General features: G+C 40.9%; 1 protein-coding gene across 2 annotated transcripts; it reads right to left on the minus strand.

The window, feature by feature from the left end:
• Positions 1-314: 314 nt before the first annotated feature.
• On the minus strand, positions 315-24,443 carry dbndd1 (dysbindin domain containing 1). 2 transcript variants are annotated; one of them, XM_039794314.1, is made up of 4 exons: positions 24,001-24,443; positions 17,756-17,902; positions 13,247-13,377; positions 315-1,731 (listed from the first exon to the last, which is right to left on the minus strand). In XM_039794314.1, exons 1-4 carry the CDS (start codon positions 24,029-24,031, stop codon positions 1,606-1,608), a joined length of 435 nt encoding a protein of 144 aa, XP_039650248.1. In that variant the 5' UTR covers positions 24,032-24,443; the 3' UTR covers positions 315-1,605. The 2 variants fall into 2 exon arrangements, with proteins under 2 accessions (XP_039650248.1, XP_039650247.1); XM_039794313.1 differs by having other exon boundaries at positions 13,243-13,377; positions 24,001-24,439.
• Positions 24,444-24,945: the final 502 nt, after the last annotated feature.

Below are 24,945 nucleotides of genomic sequence, written 5' to 3' on the forward strand. Positions count from 1 at the left end.
ACATTTATTAACATGACAACAAATTGCTGTTATTCAGGAAATCATTTGCTTTGGTGAATTGTGGCTTATGTTTAAGTGTTTTCTCTTATTGTGAGCCAGGCGATCTGAGCTTGATAACTACTCATGTTGCATTCTCATCTCATGTATTTGCCAATTACAGCCAAGTTAAACTGCACCAATCTATTTTATATAAGGAAGACCACAGATTTGTATACAGTAGTGTAAATGAACTGTATATCACAGTTAAAAACTGTGCTCGGCATAGAATGGGGCTGCATTTCCAAAGTGTGGCTATTAAATGACACAATAAAATGCACTTTTTAAAGACTTTTATTTATTCTTCTATCATCCCAGAGTCACTTTTGAGCCATTGTGTCATAGCATTCAGAATTATTGGCACTCCTGGTAAAGACAAGCTAAATGTGAGATAAATAAATCAAGTAATCAGTTATAACTTTTGCTTACAAAGATGTGACATATTGCATCATGAGTTTAATTCTTCTTTTAAAAGATGATTACAAAATCGTTGGCACTTTGTTGTGTTTTTGGCATTCATGCAAAGCTTATGGAAGTCTGCCTGACAATGATACAATTCTCCCTTAATTATCACCCATCAAGTTAATGCATCTACAAACTCGAATTACCTAAGCAGCAGCAATTCTGTCAGCAATCTTTTTTTAAATGATAAAGAAATTAGAAAACATTTCTCTAAACTAATTTTGAAAAGAAAAAAAAAGTACTTGATTATGGAAAAGTATTTTGCATATAGTTTGCTACTTGGTCTGTTTATCTTTTGTGTCATCTGCACCAAATGCCAATAATTCTGGAGGGCACTGTCAATACAATTCAGTGAGAGAAGTGCAAAACATTTCATTTAGGCAATTTTAATAACAACACACATATTTCATTAAGATGGAGAAAGTGTGGTGGATATAAAGAGTGTGGCCTCACTGACATCCACTTCCACTGATCAAGTTACCTTTATTGCAGGCAACAAAAAAAACCCTGTCACATTTTCAAGTCAACACATTAAGTAATAGCCTCACAAGATATTTTATTTTGAACAGCTTTATTGATTTAAGTTTCCAATCATATCCTGGCAATTCAATGTGAATCCCAGTGTCTAAACTTCACATGGAAGGTCAGGCTAACACAATTTAGGAACCAATCTCACCGTTCAGGACATTACCCATCCTGAGAGGCTGTAAGGATGGAGGTGCTGTTATTCTGCTGACCTCATACCCTGTCTGTCATTCAAAAACAAAGCTTAAAATCATCTGGCCGTCCAGAGTGCATTAAGAACCCCTTTCATGTACGTGTGTGTGTGTGTGTGTGAGAGAGAGAGAGAAAGAGAGGAGGAGAGAGTGTGTGTATTGCACACCTCAACATCTTTAGTAAGAGTATATAGCACGTTGTCCAGAGCTCAACCTGAACTCGTCTACTCAGCACCATGAAACGTTATGTGAGTGCGCAATGGCAGATGGGGGCCTTTTGGTCCGCTTTGTGTTCCCGCTCTGGCTGTGTCTATCTGGCTCTGGGTTTTTTCTCTCTGCGTTCTGGCTCTTTCACATCAGAATCACGGCTGCTTCGGCCTCTCCAGCTTCATTAAGGGCTCTGCAGTGTCCGAGTCACTGTGGTGCTTTCTTTCACGTGGGGGCTCAACTTTTCTGCAGCGTGTCCACGAGGGGGAGCGCATGTATCCACCTCTGGGCAGCACAGGCTGGTGGGAACCTGGGATCCAAACACACAATCCAAACTTGTTATCAACAGGAATCCAGAGTCTTGGCAGATAGAAAGGTGTAAACAGACACAAGGAAATCACTTTGCACACCCGTTATGTTTCACACAACTTTAAAATAGCTTTAAAATACAATTCCTTATTCGTTAGTATACACAGATCAACACCTGCTAAAAGAATATTTATAACTAGGGGTCTTGTAAGATACAGCTCCTGCTTGCTTTTCTTCTAGCCATTAAAAGCCTTTAGTCTATATAGCATGCCTGCACACACACACACACACACACACACACACACACACACACACACACACACACACACACACACACACACACACACACACACACACACACACACACACACACACAATTTCTAGACAGGCCACAGAATGTTGTTTATTCAAGATTACTGGGATCACCCTCATTACATTTTTAAAACAATCCACAAAAGTATTCATCACACAAAATGCTGCTTTCTCTTTGTATAAGCCACCTTATACCAACTGTTTGTATATTAGACATATTTTATATTAGCCTTGTGGTCATGCGGCTTTACACCACTTGGTGCCGATATTCAACCTACCAGGAGGACAAAAAGGCAATAGGAGGGAAAGACTAGAAAAATCACTTCCCAGTCTAATGTTGGGTCTCTTAAGTGAAGGTCATACTCAGTACTTGGCATATATTTTTTACCAACGCCACATCCATATCCTCACACACATCAGAGACGAAGAGAAAGGGGGCGGTAGAAAAGACCTATTGATCTCAGAAGATTGATGGCGTCTCTACTGGATTTTAATGAGGGACAACAACCTCCTCAGCAGCATGAAGGAGTCTGCTGCAGCAAGCGCCAAGAACACCTGCTCATTGACTGCTTGTTGTGTTTATGTGGTTTTATAAATGTGTGTCTGCAATGTGTGTGTTAGGCATGACAATTTTTTTTCCATTCATTGTGTGCATTCACATTTCTGTTGGCCTGTTATGGCCCTGTCATCTAATTAAACGACTGATAAACATGAATTCAGAACACACAGCACAAGCACAGAGGAATGTTTGCACACATGAGAGGAAAAGTAATTACATACCTCCCCACAACACATAGCTTTTCCCTTTTTCTCTGTCTCGCTCTCTTACAGTCATATACACAGAGTACCCTGAGCTATGAGATACTGCACTGTATTCCTTATGTGCTGCTGACTAGAAACCATTTGATTCTTCAGTCAGCATGTTGCTGCATGACTTAAGGCTTCTATTCTAAGACACTAGACTCTTCTACAGAAAACCTGTCAAGGCACAGGAAAAACATCATGCACATATATAAATGTCACAATGCCCTTCTCATTAAACCCATTTAAAGGGAAACACTTGTTTTATTTCATACTAACTCTAGCACAGCCCTGTCAGTGTTTGTGAACTGAGGCAGTATAGAAGTATTTTTTAAAGATAATAATCTGTAATGTCTTTAAAAAGAACTAAAGCGGCCCCAAAGGCAATGAGTTGAACTGAAATCTGACCTTTTACATTGAAAGGAGCTGTCTAATATGAATGGAAAATTAATTTCTGTTTCTTTTCCTATTTTCTGCATCACTTCATCTCTCTGCATGTCTACTTGTCTACATATATTTGGCCAAATTCTTAAAACAAATACCCATTCTAAAACACAACTCCCATTATTTGGACATGAAAAAAATCAACCAGACAGAATGTAACACAATAGGTTATAGTCTGCAATGTCATCAGTTAAAACCCTGTTACTGCTCCAACGACAAAGCATAGGAGGCCAAAGCTATGCCTGTGGTAGTTTTTCATGGACGTGGGTTAACGCTATGGTTCGTCAAAAAAATATAAAATATTAAACACAGAGCAAACCTACTGGACAAAGTCAACCTTTTATTTGTGCCTTTGGAGCTGCTTGAGAGACGCTTGATGAAGCACTAAGTGCTGTATGTTTTCCGCTACTTGGCTATTAAGTACAACTGATCAAGTTCACTAATTGTGGTTGAATTGCCCATGAAACATGCAATCTGAATCAGGCTTTAAGATGCCAAATAGCTAAAAGTAAAAGAAATTAACATGGGAATGGACAATGGGGAAATGGAAGACAGACAGCAGAGTACACAAAACAAACAAGTCACAAGCATCTATAAATAATGTGGTTGTGTGGTGACTCAGATTATGATTACGGTTTAAATGGCTTTAAAGGACGAGGCCTTGTTTCCAGCAGGGAAAATTTAATTATTCAAGAAGAACCTACATTTAGGATGAACTCCCTTTAACCTCTCCCTCAACTACATGCCCTCAACGCAATGGCACACACTCAGCAGTTCCCCATACAGAATAATGCTCACACAGCACAGCTCAATACTACCACAATTGCAATGCAACCTTTGACACAAACTAATTAATTCAAACACCTTCTCTTTCTCTCCCACCCTGAACTCACTGATGACTTTGTGGGCAAATAAACCGACGTACTAAAACTCAAAAATTGCCTTGCATGAAGGGCTGAATAATAAGGGAGGTTTAAGGGAATCCAGATTAAACAGAACAGCTGGTCCTCACAGCTGAGATTTGTGCAATAATTCGCTGTTTGCATGAATCCTTTCTCTTAAACACGCACGCCGTCATTGTCTGCACAGCACAACATCTGAATAGGACAATAGAATATCTTTGTTCATGTGTGAAATATATGGTTTAGCAGTTTTTTAATAATCACACTGAAAAGTGTTTTTTTTTATAATGACAATGCATTAAGTTTCAAATGACAAAATGTGACAGTGTAATGACTCTGTATGACAAGCATTAGCATCTTCTTGTATCTCCTGCACAATATATCAGATGTTGTTTGATGGACACTTTCATCCAAAATTACTCACAACACCAAAACTGTCATGCAATTGCAACTGCTTAATACCAGAGACCATTATAGAACAGCTACGTTTCATGTCTTTCGTGATCATATGATTCTTTGTACATCTTGCGTAGCCCTATATGCAAAACACCTGTTGCTCTACAGTATTTGTCCGCAGACTCTCTACAGCAATGTTGGTGGCTGCATCTGTCTGGGATGGTATCCTTCCTCTGTACAAGCCGTATATGAGGCAGATATAGAGACAGAGATTGAGAATGAAGAATAAAGACAATCTAAGGGACAGAGGGTGAAGGAGAGGAGGATTGTGTCTATGGTGAGTGTGAGACAAAACAGCTCACAGGTAGAAATGAGAGATTTCTGGAAGCAAGTCAAAGAAAGGCACTGCACAAAATGATCTATCTCCAGTCGAAAGGTTAAAGACTTTTTTTACGAGGAAAAAATGTTTGCCACATTCTCAGTTGGCTGATCTATTTTTATTCACGGTTTATGCAAGTAAAAATACAAGAGTGAATGACACACACTGCATTTATCAACAATACAAACAGACCACCTCAATCCGTCATCTGAATATGTCATTCTGAGAGTGCAAATATTTAATCATTGTTGATATAGTTTTTCTCACAGGTCTGAGGCTGTAGGGCTGCACAATTAATCGAATTTTAATCACGATCACGATTTTGGCTTCCCACGATCAAATTTGCGTGATCGAGCGATATTTAAAATGCGTCATTCCGTTCATAGAACAGTTTTTGCAAAGCCAATCTAGCGCTCCATAAACCACTGTCTGATCACATGTCTCCATGAGCCAATCAGAGCTGTTCCCTGCCTGCACCGCGCAGCTTAGTTTCTAGATGTAGACAGTCACAGAGGACGGAGTAACGTGAGGAAAATTCCACAACAGGTAGCAGTCGGTCATCATAAGCCGGTCACAATGTTTACCAGTTTACCAGTAAACGCAACGTTTTGTCCCGTCTGTTTTGTTTTTCAGACAACAGCAGTGACCAGTGCTAGTTTGTGTCTTTTAGCTCATAGCTTTAGCAGCAGACTGTTGGACGTCCCGCTGTTGGAAACCTACAGTGAAATACAGATACACTACACGGTTTAGCAGTCAGCATTTTAGCCGTGTTTAATCCAGTCACTACTGTGGCTAACGGTAGGCTAACGTTACCTGCTGTGTAACGTGTTATTAGTGTTATTAGTGTTTACTAGCGTGACATTCAGCGATGTTTATGTTGCCTCTAACGTGGGTTTCAGAGCATCAGAGCGCAACGCAGACATGCAAGTGGCAGTGTAACGAGCCACAGAAATCCGTGTAGCTATTTCGTCTGGTAGATACCGGGCACCACATGCGCCGTTAACGTGAACAGAAAATTGCGTTGCCTGTATCTTTCACGGCAAACGTGCATGTGTGGAAAGCGGTCGCACAACAGCTGAAATTGCATACTCCTTCACAGTATCCTTCAATAAAGAAGGAATGTAGCACAATATGGATGTATTAGTAGGAATGTAGCACAATATGGATGTAAAAGCAGTTATAATTATATAATCATGTGACAATAAAATTTTGTTTTGGCTAAAATCAACAAATAATCGTGATAGTTAATCGTGATCTCAATATTGATCAAAATAATCGTGATTATCATTTTGGCCATAATCGTTCAGCCCTATGAGGCTGTGTAAATAAAATCATTTAACATCAGACAGTGAAATACAGCTGTATGTGTCAGCTGACATCTTGATGAACAGAAAGCAGAGCAGCGGATGTGAGGCTTTGGATTGAAAGCCTCTTGGCTGTTGCATCTCCTACAGCTGGCTACTGAAAAACAGCTGTGGCCTGTGACTAGTTATAATAGGCTGAGGGAACTTGATGTGATGGTGTTGGAGAGGACAGCTGAGAATAGTGGACAAGCAAAAAATGTGTTTAGTCTGCTTGGCTGTGGGAACATGGGTTCGAAGTGTAAGGAGGTAAATATTTATGTCACATACTGGAATAATTTACCAACTTGTTGTTGTTTGAGGCGTAAATTATGCCAGTCAAATTCAAGATTTGGCAGTGGTGTACATGAATTTGCATTTAAGAAACTTTAAAACATGTTGGAGCTATCATCATTAATCAAACTGAACTGAAGTGATTCAAATCATGGCATAATGTGATATCTAATGATGCATCAAATCTAAAAGAATCTAATTACTGTTGGAATAATTGGTTCCCCCCATTTTATATAAAGTCATCAATTCATAAGTTAAATAATAATATAAATCCCCTGATTTATAGTTATTTTATGTGTTTAACAACAAGATGATAAAACTGATAAGAAGTGATTATATGTTATTATTCTTTGACCGTGCAACCCAGACTAGCAACTTGCCTGCAAGTGTTTCATTTAAAGGTCCGATGTGTAGGAATTTCTCCCATCTAGCGTTGAGATCATATATCGCAATCAACTCTCTCGCACCACACAGTTCAAAGTATGTATTACAGCTACAGAAGCCTTCACGCTTCAAAAAGCTGGTCTCTTGCTCTTTTCGATATCCTTTTTGTTTTTCTGGGCGAAGAAGACTCCTGTTCCTGAAATTTGGATTTTGAATACGTGTGGTCCTCCATGTTTCCTTCTTCAAACTTGCCGGGGCCGGGAAGCTATGATACCCATTAGCAGCACCTGTGAGTTCATCGTGACAGCGAAAACGCAAAAGGCAGAGCAGTATGTCCTGTATGTCCCTTACCAGCTAACGTATTTCAAGATGGCGCATGAATATGGAGCATATACCCCAGTTCATGCGAATGCAAATGTAAAATTTCCCTTAGAAAGATATAATGTGCAATTTTAGTTTGGACCATCCCATAAAATGTTTTCAAACAATCAATTGAAAGTAAAAGTACCATACATTGTTAGTTCTGAGGGCCATCCTTCTTTTCTTCAAAAACAAACAACAGTTATAATGCAAATCAAGGCCAAATCACATGTTTTTTGCCATAAATGGGTTAGACCCATAGACTGTTAATTACAGTATCTCACAAAAGTGAGTACACCCCTCACATTTTAGTAAATATTTCATTATATCTTTTAATGGGACAACACTGAAGAAATTACACGTTGCTCCAATGTAAAGTATTAAGTGTACAGCTTGTATAACAGTGTAAATGTGCAGTCCCCTCAAAATAACTCAACACACAGCCATTAATGTCTAAACTGCTGGCAACTAAAGTCAGTACACCCCTATGTTAGATTCCCATAGAGGCAGGAAGATGTTTATTATAAAGGCCAGTTATTTCATGGATCCAGGATACTATGCATCCTGATAAAGTTCCCTTAGCCTTTGGAATTAAAATAGCCCCCACATCATCACATACCCTTCACCATACCTAGAGATTGGCATGGGGTACTTTCCATAAAATCATCTCTCAATGCAAATCAAACCAGCTATTAGGCTAACCGACATAAAACCATGCCAATCTCTAGGTATGGTGAAGGGTATGTGATGATGTGGGGGGGCTATTTTAATTCCAAAGGCCAAGGGAACTTTATCAGTATGCATAGTATCCTGGATCCATGAAATAACTGGCCTTTAAAAATTTAAATCTGCCTGCCTCTATGGGAATTTATCATAGGGGTGTCGTGACTTTAGTTTCCAGCGGTTTAGACATTAATGGCTGTGAGTTATTTAGAGGGGACAGCACATTTACACTGTTATACAAGCTGGACACTTAAAGTGATGGTTCGGAGTAATTTCACCCTAGGGTCCTTTGCACCATGATCTCGAGCCAAACACCCCCCCAGAAGCTTTTTTCACCTGGGTCTAACATTGGGAGCGTTAGCGTAGCGTAGCGTTATCAGCTGAATAGCTTAGCGCAGAGGCTAATGGATCCGAAGTGTCTCTTAACATTACCCCACTAATAATGCCCGAAATGATACCAAAGGTCTACACTAGTATATATAGGTTATGCACTCATAAAACGATGGATTGTAAAGTTTGTAAGTACACCAGAAGTGTATGTAAATAACACTTGCCTGCTGGCTTCTGCTCTCTGCTGCTGCTGCTGCTGCTGCTGCTGCTGTTACTACCGGGCAGTAAGAGTGCTTAGGGACATCTACAAATTACAACACCGAAAAGAGATACAACAAAAATATTTATTAATTTAATGATTAAATAAGGTAATGTCTCCAAACTTACCTCAATTATTACTTGTCTCCTGCTTGTTATACTACAGCACTTACTTTAAAAAATAAGTTAAATTAAAAAATATTTTTGTTGCATCTCTTTTCGGTGTTGTAATTTGTTATATGTCCCTAAGCACTACGTCTTACAGCAGCAACAACAACAGCAGAGAGCAGAAGCCAGCAGGCAAGTGTTATTTACATCCTTATACTTAACATACAATCCATCGCTTATGAGTGCATAACTATATATACTAGTGCAGACATTGATCATGATGAGGTAAGGTGCAAAGGACCCTAGGGTGAAATTACTCCGAACCATCACTTTAATACTTTACATTATAGCTGCAATTTATTTATAAGTGCAATTTCTTCAGTGTTGTCCCATTAAAATGTATATGAAATAGTTACTAAAATGTGAGGGGTGTACTCACTTTTGTGAGATACTGTATATTAATATAAACAGACCCTAATGTTACAGCCCAGACTAGCAGCTAGCTTCTACACACCTAAGTAGCCCGTATGAACTAATTAGCCTAGATGTATGTGAATAAATTCAGCCAGTCTCCTACATACGTTGTCCTGGCAGGAGTAGGCAATTCATGGGCCACATGAGAAACGGGACTGTTGTGTAGGGCCGGACCAACAGGCTAAACTTAATTCTGCTCAATATTAATTTTATGTCAGGCGAAACGTTCTCAAACGTCTCTTTTTTCCTCTGGGAATATTAGCGCAGCAGAGTCCACCAAACACTCTTTAATTACCTCCCCTTCAGAAAATGGCTTACTGTTTTGGCGACTTTGTAGTTTATCACAAAACTGGTCCTGACTGCTGCATCCCTGGATCATTGTTGCTTTGGAGCATAATTATCTGGCCAAGCTTCAGATGTCGGTGTGCAGTCTGCTTCAGTCAAGTCATTTTTTAGGGATAACAGCTGATTTACGTCCATGCTAACGTCTCCCACTCAGTTCCAGGTCCGACCGGGTCCGACATCCATGGGTCCGACCAAAGAATTTCTAATATATATATGTAGACCGGCTTTGGTCCGACGGTGCAGTTCTTCTTCTACTTCTTTTTAATTGCGACTTACAACCAGAGAAGAAGAAGCTGCATACGTTCGCGCAAAATAAAGAATGCTGGTGCATTCAGGGTGCATTACAGTCTATGGGCTGGTGTAGTCATTCAGGGCTCGATGTTTTTTCTTCCTTTCGTTTTTTTTTTTTTACTCAGTAACGGATGGGATTTATAATGTAGCGAAATACAATCCTTCACTCAATGTAATCAAGTACATTTTAAAATACCGATTTTAAAAACTACTTAAAAAATACAAAATACACAAAAAAACTACTCAATAAAGTAACGTGAGTAAATGTATTTCGTTACTTTCCACCTCTGCACGTTACACACTGGACCTTTGAAGGGGTGATAGAATGCAAAACTGATTTCACCTTGTCAGTTGAAAAATGACAGTTTGGTGGATAAATAAGACATACATAGAACCTCAAAATCCCAATGACACCTCTTTCCTCTGCAAATCTCACAATTTGAAACTGCCTCTGAAAACGGGCAAATCTCAACAAGCCGCCTAGATGACGTCAACTCGGCGGCTCCTCCTCATTTGGCTCTAGTCTCTCTCTTTGTCACGCCCTAACATTTACATACTGTAGGCTACACAATTGACCTGAGATCAGGTAGTCTTCTGAATCTAGGTCGCGCAGATCTCTGCTATTCCATTACAAAATTCACTTCTGAAACATTTTTATGCGAGAAATCATCTATGTAAAGCTCAAATATGGGCCGTTTTACGAAAATGGATGGCTAATTGCAAATTTTGTCCGACTGTGTGTCGGGAGTTCAGCGGCTGGTGCTGCCTGGGTTGCTACATCGCCGCCCTGCCTGTCCTACTTCACAGACCCCGGCCTGCTGTGAGCTAGATTGAGCTCCGTCACGGCCGGCACCCCGCGGTGCTCCATACCCGCGCAAACTCACCCTTTCTGGGTGACTGGACTACCAAATGCTGCTGCCCTGACAGAGCTCCAGGGCCTGCAGCTCGCTGTTCTCCCTCCCCTCTTCCTGCTAAATGGCCAGTGTGTGACTGAGAGCGAGGTCAGCGAGCTTGTTACGCCCGCAATCTCTTACCGCAGGTTCCAGTTAATCTTATAATGGATATATGTGTTGAGTTATTTAAACAAACGATCGGGGAAATAAACGCCTCTTGTCCGAGAGTCTCATTGATAGAGCCCGCGGTGAGCTGGAGTCCATCAATTAGAGCTAGCTAGCCTCCTCCTAACGAGACCTCTGAAATTCACAAAAATGCATTAAATTGAAATCCGAAATCGGACAAGTGTTAGCTAGCTAAGCTTTGTAAGACCTTGGGGAACCTGTAATATACATGCCGTGATGAAATTCAAACTGTAAATATACTATAGTTATGCCGAAAATGTAGCTAGCTAGCCGCAATCGTTTCCCATTGTATTGAATGGGACATATAGCTAGCTAGCTGCTCCTCCTAACAAGACCCCCGACGTTCACAAAAATGCCTTAATTTGAAATCAGACACACGGTTAGCTTTCTAAGACCTTGGGGTAGCTGTGATATAAGTGCCGTGACGAAATTCAAACTGTAAATATATTCTAGTTATGCCGGCAGCCGCCCAGCTCCGCGGAGCCCCTGTAGTGCAGTAATCCACAAAGGGTGACTTTGACCTGGGTATGGAGCCCAGCAGGCTGCCGCTTTCTCGTCAGACTGTGTGGAGCTCCTAAAGTCCGACACGTCTTACCAAATTTGCAATTAGCCATAAATTTTCGTAAAACGGCCCATATTTGAGCTTTATATAGTTAATTTCTCGCATAAAAAGTTCTCAGAAGTGAATTTGGTAACGAAACATTGCAGTGTCTGGAATATGAGATTCTGTCGCGTCTCTAATGTGTGTGTATGGGGATTCGCTCAACCAATCAGCGCACAGCTCATCTAAATATTCATGACCATACCATATTTGGAAGAAAGCTCTTGTTACAAAAAGGGCCAAAACACAGGGATGCATAAGGGCCAATAAAATATCAACCAGGCCATTTTCAGCCCAACCAATGTTACATACCCCATTAGGAGACCTTAAGGAACAGTGTGAAATACCCTATATAATCATTCTATCACCCCTTTAAGACATTCAAATCTTAAAGTTAACAGACTACAGTGCTACCAAGCCACACTATACGCTATGTGCTCAGCACCAAACACCAGACAGACACAGTTAGCGACTAGCTGGTGAACATAGTGGAGCATTTAGCAGCTAAAGAGCCAGATATCTCAATCAGACATTCATCAGATGGCCAGAAACACAACTCCAAATGAATTATAATGTTGCTCCGCTGGATGTGTTACTAGGAAACTGTTTGCTAACAAGTTCATATCAATTTAAGGTGTTAATACGTCAATGTGGTGTCCACAACTTCTTTCCGCTGCCCCTGAGTGGGCAAACAAATATTTCATTGCAGGTTTAAATAAACCTGTTGCTATGATCTAGAGTAGCTCGGTTGGTATAGTAACTCCATGATGGTGATGATCTGGACAACACCAAAGCTGTCTTACACTACATCTTAGCACTAGCAGCAGTGAGAAATAAACTGTGTGCACCTTGATTAAGAATCCTCTCAGAGTACATGATACACTGGAATACTTGAACATAGAGTTCTCTACACTCGACAATCCACAAGGTTTGACTAAAAAACAAAGAACATGGGTCTTTCTCGCACATGAGACGAGCCTCTGCACTTTAATTTAAATAACTAGCTGTGGAGCTGCAGACAGCAGCATATAGCCAGATGGCTCACTGGGACCATAACGCACACTTAACAAGCTGTGCCATGATATGGAACATTAGTAATAAACAGAAAAGAGATGGAAGGGAGATAACGCTGTTTTTGTTAAAGGAGGAGATGCTGTAATAAGTACTATAAGAGAAAAATAAAAGCAATAGATTCATGTAGAAAGAGTATGACAAAGTTTTAGATAATGGTTTGTCTGAAAATCCAAAATATGTTCACTGTGTTTCAGTGGATCAAACAGTGAAGTCCACCATTAGGTTCTCTTTTAAGTCACTGTCACCAGAATGATAAATATCTGTTTTGAACCTATTACGTATTCTCAGCCAAAGAACGAGAATTGGTTACACCCCTAGTCGATGACGGTATTACAATTGAAAGTCTGACATTTTTATCAAGAAAAATGTGATATTTTAAACTTGAACAGTCCATGCACAGAATACATAATATTATAAAGACATTGTCTAAACTGTGTCAATGGACCATTAAATCTTGAGGTGGCATGAAATCCTGTGTGAATGCCGAGAGGCAGGAGAGTCGGAGGAGAGAGTTCACCGTCCGGATGAGGCTCACAGGTCATAAATAAAACATTGGAAAGATTTTGTGCTTCCTTGTGCGGATCGGGAGAAAGATGTTTATTTTTAGCAGGCCTTACCTACTGGTGACTCGTGGTTCTCCTCATCAGAGTCAGCAAAGACTTCAGCCAGTTCCTGGTCAGACATGTCAGTCAGCTCAGTCAGATCCAGGAGGTCAAAGTGCACCTCCAAAGATGACACACTACTCAGTGGTTCTGAGGCAGACAGAGAAAACAGCATACTTTTAGTCTGAAAGGAGATTGAGAGATTAAAATGATGCACTTGTTTCTTGCTGACAGTGCAGAAGAAAAACAGCTCTTTTAAAAGAAGTTGTGATAAACTGCATTTATTCTCAACACAGAGCTCCTCAGCTCATCATGTAATGCTCTTGACTCTTCATTGTACGCATAATCAGATCAATAGCTGGCACTTTCAGCACTATTGTAAAATCAATTTCAACAAAGACTTTTTTACGCTTTAACTTTTATCTGTACATCTCTTGCTCTCTATTTCGGAAAAATATTTCACACAGTAAATTTGAATCTGCCTCAGAGTTCGTCAATGTAGTCAATGAGTATCTCTGTTTCAGCAGCATGACACCTGAGTGTTAACACAGGCAGTCACTGAAGAATTGAAACAAGAGCTAAAGAAAGACGAGATGAAAATAGCCAGTTCTTTTAACACACTGTGGTCTCCTCCATCTTTCCTCTGGGTGTGTTGCACCTGTTCATTTCTGCACAAGATTCCTCGGCAGGAAGGAGTCACTCCACAGCGCTGTGGAGATAGGTCTGGCAATGCGAGACTTGTAATGCTGCACACAACAGGGTCAAATTCACACGTGGTGTGCGTCAATGTGGCATACTCAGCATTCCAATCAGTCTGCCTCCAAAGCTGAAATTTTAATGTAATGTATGTAAAGTGAAATTTATTCAAAGACTGTAATACATGCATAATTCCTAGCAAAGGTCCAAGACCATCTGCTCAAGTCAAGGAACCGATTCTATGTAATAGAGCTGAACTAATCCACTATGATAGTAAGAAAGATGTTTAGGGACTGCACTGAGGCAAACGGAGGTGTGTTTGTATTTCCTTATGAATCAGTGGATGCCTGTCTGCCATGCAACATCAAGTCTGAATGAAACAGTTCACTGGTTGTTTGTGGGCGTTACTTTGTGGAGAAAACAATGGGTTACGTGACAGGTTGAAAGCTGTTATTGTGATGTCGTTGGGCTGCTGTTTTGCAGGCTGTTTAAGTCAATGCTTCAGCTTGAAGAGGCAAAGCCCACTCTCCTGCTGCTCATTGTCTGCTGTTACATCTAATTTCCTGTATTGTCCTCCTGATAGAGCACATATTGATTTAAAGAAGACTGATCATCATGCTGAAGTAGTGGCTGGTGACTGTGTCCATGTTTCAGATATATTCACTCAACACTAGAAATGCCAGGAGACACGTAAATCAGTAGAAATTGTAATGTCCACAAAAAGAAAGAAATGGGGAAAAGAGAATGACAATAAAGACGAGAGACTAAGAAAGGAGATGCAAGAAAGAGAGGAATAGAGGTGATAGTGCTATTTTAATCCTTATAGACTTTAAACCTTCAATACAATTAATAACTTACCTAAATTGACAACAACTGTCAGCTCAGATTTTTAACTCCAAGTAAAACATATTCCCTTAAAACAAATGATTTCTCATCCTTCTTTGCAGTAATCACCTGTGGGATCCCCCAGGGCTCCATTCTAGTCCCCATCTATTTGTTCCTCTATATTATAAATTGGATACATCACTGCAAACATATTCACATACAAATCGTACATTAAAAACCCAACCCCAGGACGCCTGGGTAGCTCACCTGGTAGAGCACGCGCCCATATACAGAGGTTTACTCCTTGACGCAGTGGTTGCGGGTTCGACTCAACCTGTGGCCCTTTACTGCATGTCATTCACCCTCTCTCTCCCCTTTCATGTCTTCAGCTGTCCTATAAATAAAGGCCTAAAATGCCCCCCCCCCCCCACCACCCAAAAAAAACAACAACAACCCCACAGGTTGGAATTTGTGGAGGAGGAGATAAAGAGAAATGAGGGAGAGACAGGATGATGGGAGAAGAGGGAGCGATGAAGCTAGGTAAGAAGGAAATGTTACAAAATAAGAGGGGAAGGGAAAAGAGAGAAAATAGATGAAGAGGAAGGAAGGCATTATGTAAAGCAAAACACTAACTGCCTTATTTTCTGCCATTATTTTCAATTGGCTACAAGTTTATTCCCTTTCTGCTGCACTTGTTTTTAACCACCTCTTCCCCATCTCTTTTTTTCCTCTCCCACACCCTTTCTCCTTGAATAATTGATCAGTACGATTTCTCTCCCAGGCAGACACACTGAAAACAACTGCCTCCATCTCAAAAGCCATTCAGAGGAGCTTTGAGACACCAGTGTGGATGACTGACAATAGAGAATTCACACTGAGACAAAAACATTTAAAAGACCACTGCCTCTTCTTCTTACAGCAAGCATATAGCCTGGTGGCCTGTAAAGTCAAATTTGTGTCTTCAGATCTGTTTCAACTTCTCCTTGGCATATTTTTTTTATTTTTTCCGCATGCCCTTAATCTCATACTTAATATCCATGTCTTTGTAATTAATGCGTGTGTGAAAAGGAAATGATGTTTCCTTTAATTCAGTGAGACAAATAATTGTTTGCATGCTGTCAGTTTGATGTTTTATAAAATATTTTACTTTCATTTTGATTTTCCTGCATGTAGAAAGGCACAGACAGATTCAACTGATGGAACAAAGAATAGGGAGGATGGGTTAGAGGGAGGAGTTTACATTTGAGAACAGGATAAGGGAGCAGAGGTGATGTGCCTTGCTTGCTGGATCTGTGTAATCCCCTTCCCCTCTCTAATGGCTCATCAGGGCTCTGAAGTCATCAGTCAAGCCTGAGCAGCTTGTAATGATGACCGGGAGTAAAGATGATTGATTAAAAGCTAAGGTACTGAGAAAGTATATTAAACAAGCAATGCCAAAGAATGTGTTATCTAAACAACATATTCTGTTGCATGTATTATTTTTTTCTCACAGTGACTGAGTATTCAGACACTTGTCCATACTTTTCCAACAACTGACAGCTTACTATTCATGCTGTGATTTCTAAGTCCATCAAAATGTTGCAAAACTCCAGTATGTAATTCTTTATTCATCACCCTGATGAAAAAAGTCAGGTGAAAATGTTTGATGAATAAAGCATGGTTTACCCTGGAACAGAGCTTTGTGACGTGTTTTTATGTAAGCTGTAAAATAAGCGTTTCGAATCCCACATTTCTCTGTTCTTCCCTTTAACTTCTGGTTTCTGCTATTAAAGATCAATTCAAACAGATGAAGACTTTTTTGCTCTAAAGCTACTGAACAGCTGCAGTCCCCATGCATTTTTAATAATCAATTCCATCCACCCAATCACAATAACAAAAGGAAATGTATGTACTGTACCTGCATGTTTTTTTTGTGTGATTTAGTTGTCAGTTGGTTTGTGTCATATATACAATAAATAGGACTCAACTGTGGTCCCCCTTTTTGGAGATACAAGTGCAACACTAGGAATTGACAAATGAAAATGCAATGTGGCTCTGTGGACAAAAGCCTTAATGAATAATCTCCATAAAATTTAAAGAGCAGGTAAATGGTTTTATTTGATTCCTGATCTCTCAATTTCCTTTCCTTCTCTTTGCTTAATAGCCACATACTATTAACTGACCTGCCAGGTGGCACGGCTAGTTAGTGTGTCACGTTAAATCAGTGAGACATAGACATTGGCCCCTGAATGAGTTGTCTCTCTGAAAAGGTGTTTGGTTAGTGAAGCAGATAAAGGTTGCCTTGTCACTCGTGTAGCCCCAGTATCTGTGTCTGTGCCTTGGGCTCTGAGTCTGGCACGTACAGGGCAGCCTCTGTATGGGACTGATGCACAATGAGTCCTTTCAACCAAGTTGCAGTGGTTTTTGAGAATGTGGGACCAGAAAACATAAAATAGGCAGCAATCAATCAGTGTGTTTAAAGCTCAGAGAAGATCAACCTGGACTCTACTCTATGAGCATGTAGATAGTCCAGAATGATATGCATGAAATGGTATATGTGAGAGTCATTATTTTACTGTAGATCGATCCTGTAGTGACTGTCACGGATAAGACGCTCTTTAAAGCAACACTAGGTAACTTTTCCCGCTTTGGTCCCCTTACAGGTTGGAAGCGGAATTGTCCATTGCATTACATTGTCCAGTTCATTCGAACTACAGATCCGCTACCCAATCTGGCAAACTTGCATTATGTAATGTAATGGACAATTCCGCTTCCAACCTGTAGGGGGACCGAAGCGGGAAAAGTTACCTAGTGTTGCTTTAACAGAAGCAGGATATTGTCTGTCCTCCATACTCAACATTCCTCTTCTCTTTCTTTGTTGGAGGCATTTGCTATTGATCAGCTATCTTGCTCAAAGCCTTTTCCAGCCACAATTAGCCTGTAATGCCTTTTTACCACCAATGAATATTCATCAATGTTTCACATTCTTAATATCGCATTCTCTTTACCCTCTTCGCCTTGTACTCACGTCTCTTCTCTGTGATGTGCAGCAGGCTAGCAGTGTGCCCTGACAGGCCGCCCTCCTCCTCCTCCCCTGCTGGGTGGTGGAAACACTCCCTGGATAGGTCACCTGAGCTGGAGGGCTTCAGCAGCTTCTGGATGTCTTTATTGGGCTCTGTCAGCACACATAGACACATTAACAGATAGTGAGAGGGAACAAAGAGAATTAAAAGGTGGAGATATTGATCATACGTTTTTAGATTTTTAATAAAGGATTACAGTGATGCTGGATTATTTGCTCTCCTTACTTGAACTGTAGTTGTCAGGTCTAGATCTAAACCAGAACAATTTAAAGCAGCAAGACATTACAATACAATCTACAAAGACACATCTCAGGGTAATGAAGGGGAAGAAATCACTTAAGAGATCCTGAAGTACTGAAAGAGGTCAATGTTGGTTCCAGTGTCTGTCAGTCGTGTTTGGTGATTATCCTCCGTATGTAACCAATGTTATGTTTTCCCACTCAATTACCAAATCCAAACCTAACATTAATCATCTGCCAATTGTAATGCTTGAGTATCCAAATGTTTGTTTTCCTCTAATATATTCTTTACAACATTCAAACAGTAAGTCTACACACTCTGCCTTTTGTCAATCCTGTATCAATTTCTGTTTGCATCTATGTGCATATGTGTATACACAGTGTTAAATGTTTCATAGACGTGTGATTACTTAGAAGGAGATTGGTTTACTTGGTTGTGGGCAGACAGCTAATTCAACAGTTGTTACATTATGTCATTTTATGTCTATAAAGAAAATGCATTCTGAGAGCCTGGCCACGCTCTACAATACATTCAAAATAGAAGAAAACAGTTCACACAGGCTATTACCAAAGTCTGAAAATAGAGGCTTCTTAAAATAGCATCCCTTCAAGTATGCACAGACGCTGTTTGTCTGTTTGACACAGCTGAAACATAGTGAGGTATGTGATGAGGCTGAGTGAGGTAAGCTATGTTAATTTCCAAATTGCAGGAGGCTGAAGTGATGTGGTGACAAATAAAGCATGTTGGATAAAATCATACAATACGTTTATTAACAAAGTGAATGAGTACTACATGTTTGAAAAAATATATTTAAAAGGAAATCATAACAGAAAAAAGACCCATCTGTGTATATGTAGCGACATTTAGCAAAAATGATGGCAGAGCTGATGGAAAGAGGTGTGGGAGTATAGCAGATTCCTGATGGACATCACCAGATGGCTGCAAGGTTATTTCGACTTGCAGTATGCTCCAAGACAGTTGAATTTCTCATATCAGATTAAAAGCATTGTTACAGTTGAGGCCAAGCCAGAGCATGAGGGATTCTGCTTTCACCCTGAGAAGCACAGTGTTCATTGCTGGCTATTGATTGATTTCCCCAGCGAGGAGCCACAGAAAAGGTACTAACTATAAAGTTACCTCTGCTGTTATAATGAAATGTTTGTTCAATATTTAGACTATCAACCAGCAGCTTGGGTTTCCATTTTCATCACCTTCTTCAGCAAACATTGCAGAAATAATGCAGGACTTTTTACCATTGTTTTGATGCAGTTTATCATCCATCCCTCTATCCAAGCTCTAATCTTATCCATTAAACCTAAAATCCGTTTATTTTTCTGGGGAAATGTCATCATCAAGAGTAGTGGGCTGTTGGATTGAATTTAGTGAATTCACAAAAGAAAACACATTTACCATGTTTTAATGAGCTATTTGTGTTGTAGAATACACATGACCTTTTTGTATGTTACATAAAGAAATGACTCCTGTTTTAGACTACAGATACACTTACCATTCAAGACATAAACCTGTGTAGCTATACTGCTTCCTGCTGTTCTCTTCTCACATGTTTGTGTGCTCATATATTCTCAAGTGTTTTATATTTTGATAGAAGACGAGTCTGGCTTTCAGTCAAGATTTTTATCGGTGATAGAAGAAAAGAGCTTTCAAGAAAGTCAGAGGATTATCTGTGTGTAAAGGAGGACAGGTTTACACAGATTGCCTGATCTAGCCACCACCTGCCGAACCGGCTGTGAAGAAGCTAGAGCAAATAACGAGAATATAAGTTTCTGCTGGTAAAAGACAGTCAGCTATCAGAAATGTGGTCTTTTCAGGCAATGGCTGACCCTATCTTGAGGTGTCAGCAGTGACTGGCTGTGAATCAGCTAATCCTAGACAGACAGATATATGGAGATTAAAGGAGAGAGAGAGAGAGAGAGAGAGAGAGAGAGAGAGAGAGAGAGAGAGAGAGAGAGAGTGTACATTTGCCAAAAGTTGAATCAAATGTAGTTGCTCAGTTCAATAAATCAATCATTTGTAGCGCAGGCAGGAGGAGGAATTATCATCCTCTAGGTCATTGTGCTTGCTGATGGCTGTCCATCTTGATAGTAATTAGGGGTCCAAGCCCGAGGCTGTAGGAACCGCGGTAGCAAAGTTACGCGGTTCACACAGCAGTGCTGTGGGTGGCCTATGGGCCAATAATTATACGGACCACTAGGTGGTACTATAATGACGTCAAACGTGTTTTTGCCTATAGCTCCCACAATACACATTAGAAACCGATGTGTTCCTAGAATCGAGCTGAATCTGATGATATAGGCCACGCCCATTTCCACTAACAAGTTTTTTCGCAATATTGCGCAATGTGCAAAACCAATTTTTTCGAACTCCTCCTAGGCCACGCGACCGATCTGCACGAAACCTGGTATGTAGCATCTCCAGATGGACCTGGCCAAAAGTTATCAGAAGAATTTTGCTACGTTAAACTATGCGCAATTTACAACCAAACTAATTTTCGTAGCTAGCCACAAAACACGAACTTTAGCATATCTCAGCCAAATTAATAGGTATCAGGTATAACTTAGTATTATTATTCGACATCCCACTCTGAGTGTCTGTACCAAATTTGGTGAGGATCGGCCAATAAGGGGCGCTATAATGAACGTAGATGCGTTTTGTCAAATAACTCAATGCATTTAAATGGGAAACTTGCAATGGCAATATCTCTGCCGCAGTAAATGCTATCATCACAAAACTTGAGATTATTGACATGCCACTCTGCGGCTCTATACCTGATTTGGTGATGATCGGCCTTTAGGGGGCGCTATAATTAAGGTAGAAGCGTTTTAGCCTTTTACCCAATGAATGGGAAATTTGCTATTGCATTTCACTACAATTTCCTGGATTTTGCCTCACTGCCGTCGTGCATTGGATTCTTCCCTTCGCAGGCTCCACTTTCGTGGGCTCCGAGCATCATCAGGGGTGACTTGCGCCATGGGGGACTGGCGCCGGGGAGGTTTGGACCCCGTCATAACTGCTTGCAGTTCTAGTTAGGAGTCCAAGCCCGAGGCTGGAAGAATCGGCGGTGCGAAGCTACGCCGTTCGCACAGCAGGGCTGGGGAACCCTATTGCTTTCCTAAGGTTTCTTATTATTCTTCCGCCGATAAAACACATTCTACAGCCTAAACCGTACATGGTGGGGGGGGTGCCGTTTTCAGGACTGGTCCAGATCACTGCAAGGACCTTGGACAAAAAAATTCAGCCACTAGGTGCCAACATTCAAAAGCCATACATCTATGCGTTCACTGGATCCAGCTGAATCACGTGGTATAGGCCACGGCCATTTCCGCCAAGATTTTTATGCGTGAAAAATCGCGATTTATCATAAACCTGCTTTTTCGTACTCCTCCTAGACCGTGCGACCGATCTGCATGAAACTTGGTACGTAGCCTCTCCAGACCGACCTGACAAAAATTTATCAAAAGAATGTTTGTCGGATGAAAATTTCGTGAATTACGCACAACCAAATTTGTGTAGCTAGCTACGAAGACACAAACATTGCCATATCTCGGCCAAAATAAATGGTATCATCGCGAATCTTTAGAATCTTGTTTGGCATGACCCTCTAAGGCTCCCGAACCAGTTTCACAAAAATTGGCCACTAGGGGGCGCTACAAGTACAAAAAGTTTATATCTCATGAACGGCTCATCCGATTTTTAAGACATTTTGAGTGTACCATCTCGGCCCACTCCTGAGGCCACGCCTACAGTGGGGTACTGATTCGTCAAAGTGGGCGTGGCCTATGGGACCCAGGTTTGGATTCACCACTTACACTAATGTGAGCAACTTAAAATTTACAGCGTAGATGGACCTACCAACAATTACACACATGCACCACTAGGTGGCGCTATAATGACGTAAAACGTGTTTTTGCCTATGACTCCCACAGGCCTCGCCCATCTGTGCTAAGAAGTTTTTTCGCAATATCGCGCAATGCGCAAAACCAACGTTTCGAACTCGTCCTAGGCCGTGTGAATTATTGGTACGAAACTTGGCAGGTAGCATCTCCATACGGACCTGACCTAAAGTTATCAAAAGAATTTTGCTACGTTACACCATTCGCAATTTACAAGCAAACTAATTTTCGTAGCTAGCCGCAAAACACGAACATTAGCATCTCTCGGCCAAATTAAAAGGTATCGGAGCAAAACTTGGTATTGTTGTTCGACATCCCACTCCAAACCTTCCTACCAAATTTGGTGAAAATCGGCCGTTAGGGGGCGCTATAATGAACGTAGAGGTCTTTTGGCAAATAAGTCAATGCATTTAAATGGGAATAATTTGCAATGAAATATCTCTGCTGCAGTAAATGTTATCATCACAAAACTTGAGATTATTGTTGGACATGCCACTCTGCGGCTCTCCACCAGATTTGGTGATGATCACCCTTTAGGGGGCGCTATAATTGAGGTAGAAGTGTTTTGGCCTTTTATGCGCTGAAGAGGAAATTTTCAATTGCAATTCACTACAGACTTTGGAGCTCGCACTTGGTCAAATTTCCTGACTTTTGCCTCGCCGCCATCGTGCTTTGGGTTCTCCTTTCGCGGGGTCCGCTTTTGTGGGCTCTTAGCGTCTTCAGGGGCGACTCGCGCCAGGGGAGACTGGCGCCGGGGAGGCTTGGACCCCGTTCATAACTGCTTGCAGTTCTAGTTTGTTTTTTAATTGTGCAATATACTCAGCAATGAGCAGTTTTATATATAATTCTCTAACAATAGATAACCAAACTGCTGTGCACAGGGAATGAGTTAAGAACATGTTGACTCCAGAATTTATTTTCCAAACAGTTTTTTTTCCATCAATATTTCATTTTCAATCCAATTCTTCAATCCTCCCAAGTAAGGCTGCAAATGTTAATTTTGTACAAATATTGCTCTCCAGAAGTCACACTTTGTGACCCTATCCTGTGATACATCATTTTAATGGCGTTAACTCTAATTCAATCTCATCCTAATGAGCAAATAATATCCCAATTTGTCATGGGCGGACCGTCAGCATGAACATATAGTGCTCAGATACTGTCTGTAAACAATGATAAGTGGAACAAAGCCATGCCAGGAAAAAAAAAACATTGTTTGACCCCAAGGTACAATACAGTAATAAAGCAACATTGTAATAGTGGTTGAATGCACATTGTAGGTTCAGAGGCAGCTAATTTAATATACTGAAAAATAAACTACCCTTCTACTGCTTTGCCTCACATTATGAGATAGCTTTAATGTAGCAAAGCAAATGTTAATAATCTGTCATATCTCAAGACTTTGATACCTACAATACTTAGTTTACAATGTATATAAACAAAGATCACATACATTATCAGCACTTTGAATGATTAGATGTTACTGAGCAATAGTGGCACAGAGGCATTGTGCAGTGCTACCACACAGCACAGGCTTCTCTGGATGGCCTTTACACAAAGGCCATATGCGTCCACTATTGTACTGCAATTTGTATTTCATCAGTCCAGCTTTTGCATGGTTGACCTACAATGTGTGGCTATAAAATGACCTGTACTGATAATAATAGGTTAAACATGAAGATGAATGTAGAAATGAACCTTCCATAATTGGATCCTAGGAGATGAAATGATCAAAGACAGAGTACTGGTGGACTGCTATATTTAAACCTAACATATATTAGTGACTAAATCTTGCCTAGACAATCAGAAAAATGTAGTTACATGATTTAAAACCAGCTCCTCTGACAATAGTATTAAGTCCCACCATCGAGAAAGTGTCTATATATTAAAACATGCTGTTTTAAGAAGACACTAACTTAACAGCAGGCAGAGTATCTAGAGCACAAGTTATTCTAAAGACAAAGACACTCTGCAACAACCATGCTAATGTGACAAAAGCAGTAGCACAGAGAAAAGAAAGAATAGAAAATGTCTCATACCTGGGCTCCCGGCCCCTCCCTGTGCCTCCATGCAGCTCAGCCGAGAGTGTCCTGCTGTTCACACCAGCATCGGAGAGTGGAGGAGACAAACAGGGAGGGAAGAAGGGAGAGGCAAGGGGAGAGTGTGTCTGTGCATATGAGAGAGACTAGGGTGGGGTGGGTGAGTGGGTGGGTAGACACAGCGAGACCTCAGCTCTCCAAAGACTCTGCTCCTCCTTTTTTCGTCCTCCGTTGTTCTAGATTTCCCAAACAGGTGATGTTGGTTTCTCCTCTCACTCAGTCCACCTGCCCCGCTCTACCATCAGAGCTGTCTGAGTGCTGCACTGCCTCACTGAGCGACTCCACCACCGAGAGGGAGGTCTGGGAACAGCGACATCACTGCAAATGGCTAAGCCACTTGTTTTAGTAAATGCAGCATTGTGAGGCTTGGCTTGGTATGTACAGAATACACAGAGAGAGAGAGAGATCCAGGGCAAAAGAGAGAGGGAGAGAGAGAGAGAGAGAGAGAAAGGGAGGGAGGGCTGAGCTGGCAGCCTGCCCAGACTGAGTGAAAGAGGGGAGGTCTATGGACCACTGGAAGGAGGAAATTGTGTGTGTGTGTGTGTGTGTGTGTGTGTGTGTGTGTGTGTGTGTGTGTGTGTGTGTGTGTGTGTGTGTGTGTGTGTGTGTGTGTGTGTGTGTGTGTGTGCCTGTGTGTGTGTGTGTGTGCCTGTGTGTATGTGCTGGACTGTAGCATTACAATTTGTGGAAACACTTGAAGGTAAGTTATTAAACCTGATGGGTCATTCAAATAGGCACAGCTCAGGCAGGCATGGTGCCTGGATGACAGCAAGGCAGATGATTAAAAGAGATATGTGGCAATCAAACACAGTTTAAGAACATGACAAATAATAGATATAACCATCAAGGGATTACTTGTCTGTGATACAGGATGGAAATCTGAAT

The sequence above is a fragment of the Perca fluviatilis genome, chromosome 3 (assembly GCF_010015445.1).
Source record: "Perca fluviatilis chromosome 3, GENO_Pfluv_1.0, whole genome shotgun sequence".
NCBI classification, from domain to species: domain Eukaryota; kingdom Metazoa; phylum Chordata; class Actinopteri; order Perciformes; family Percidae; genus Perca; species Perca fluviatilis.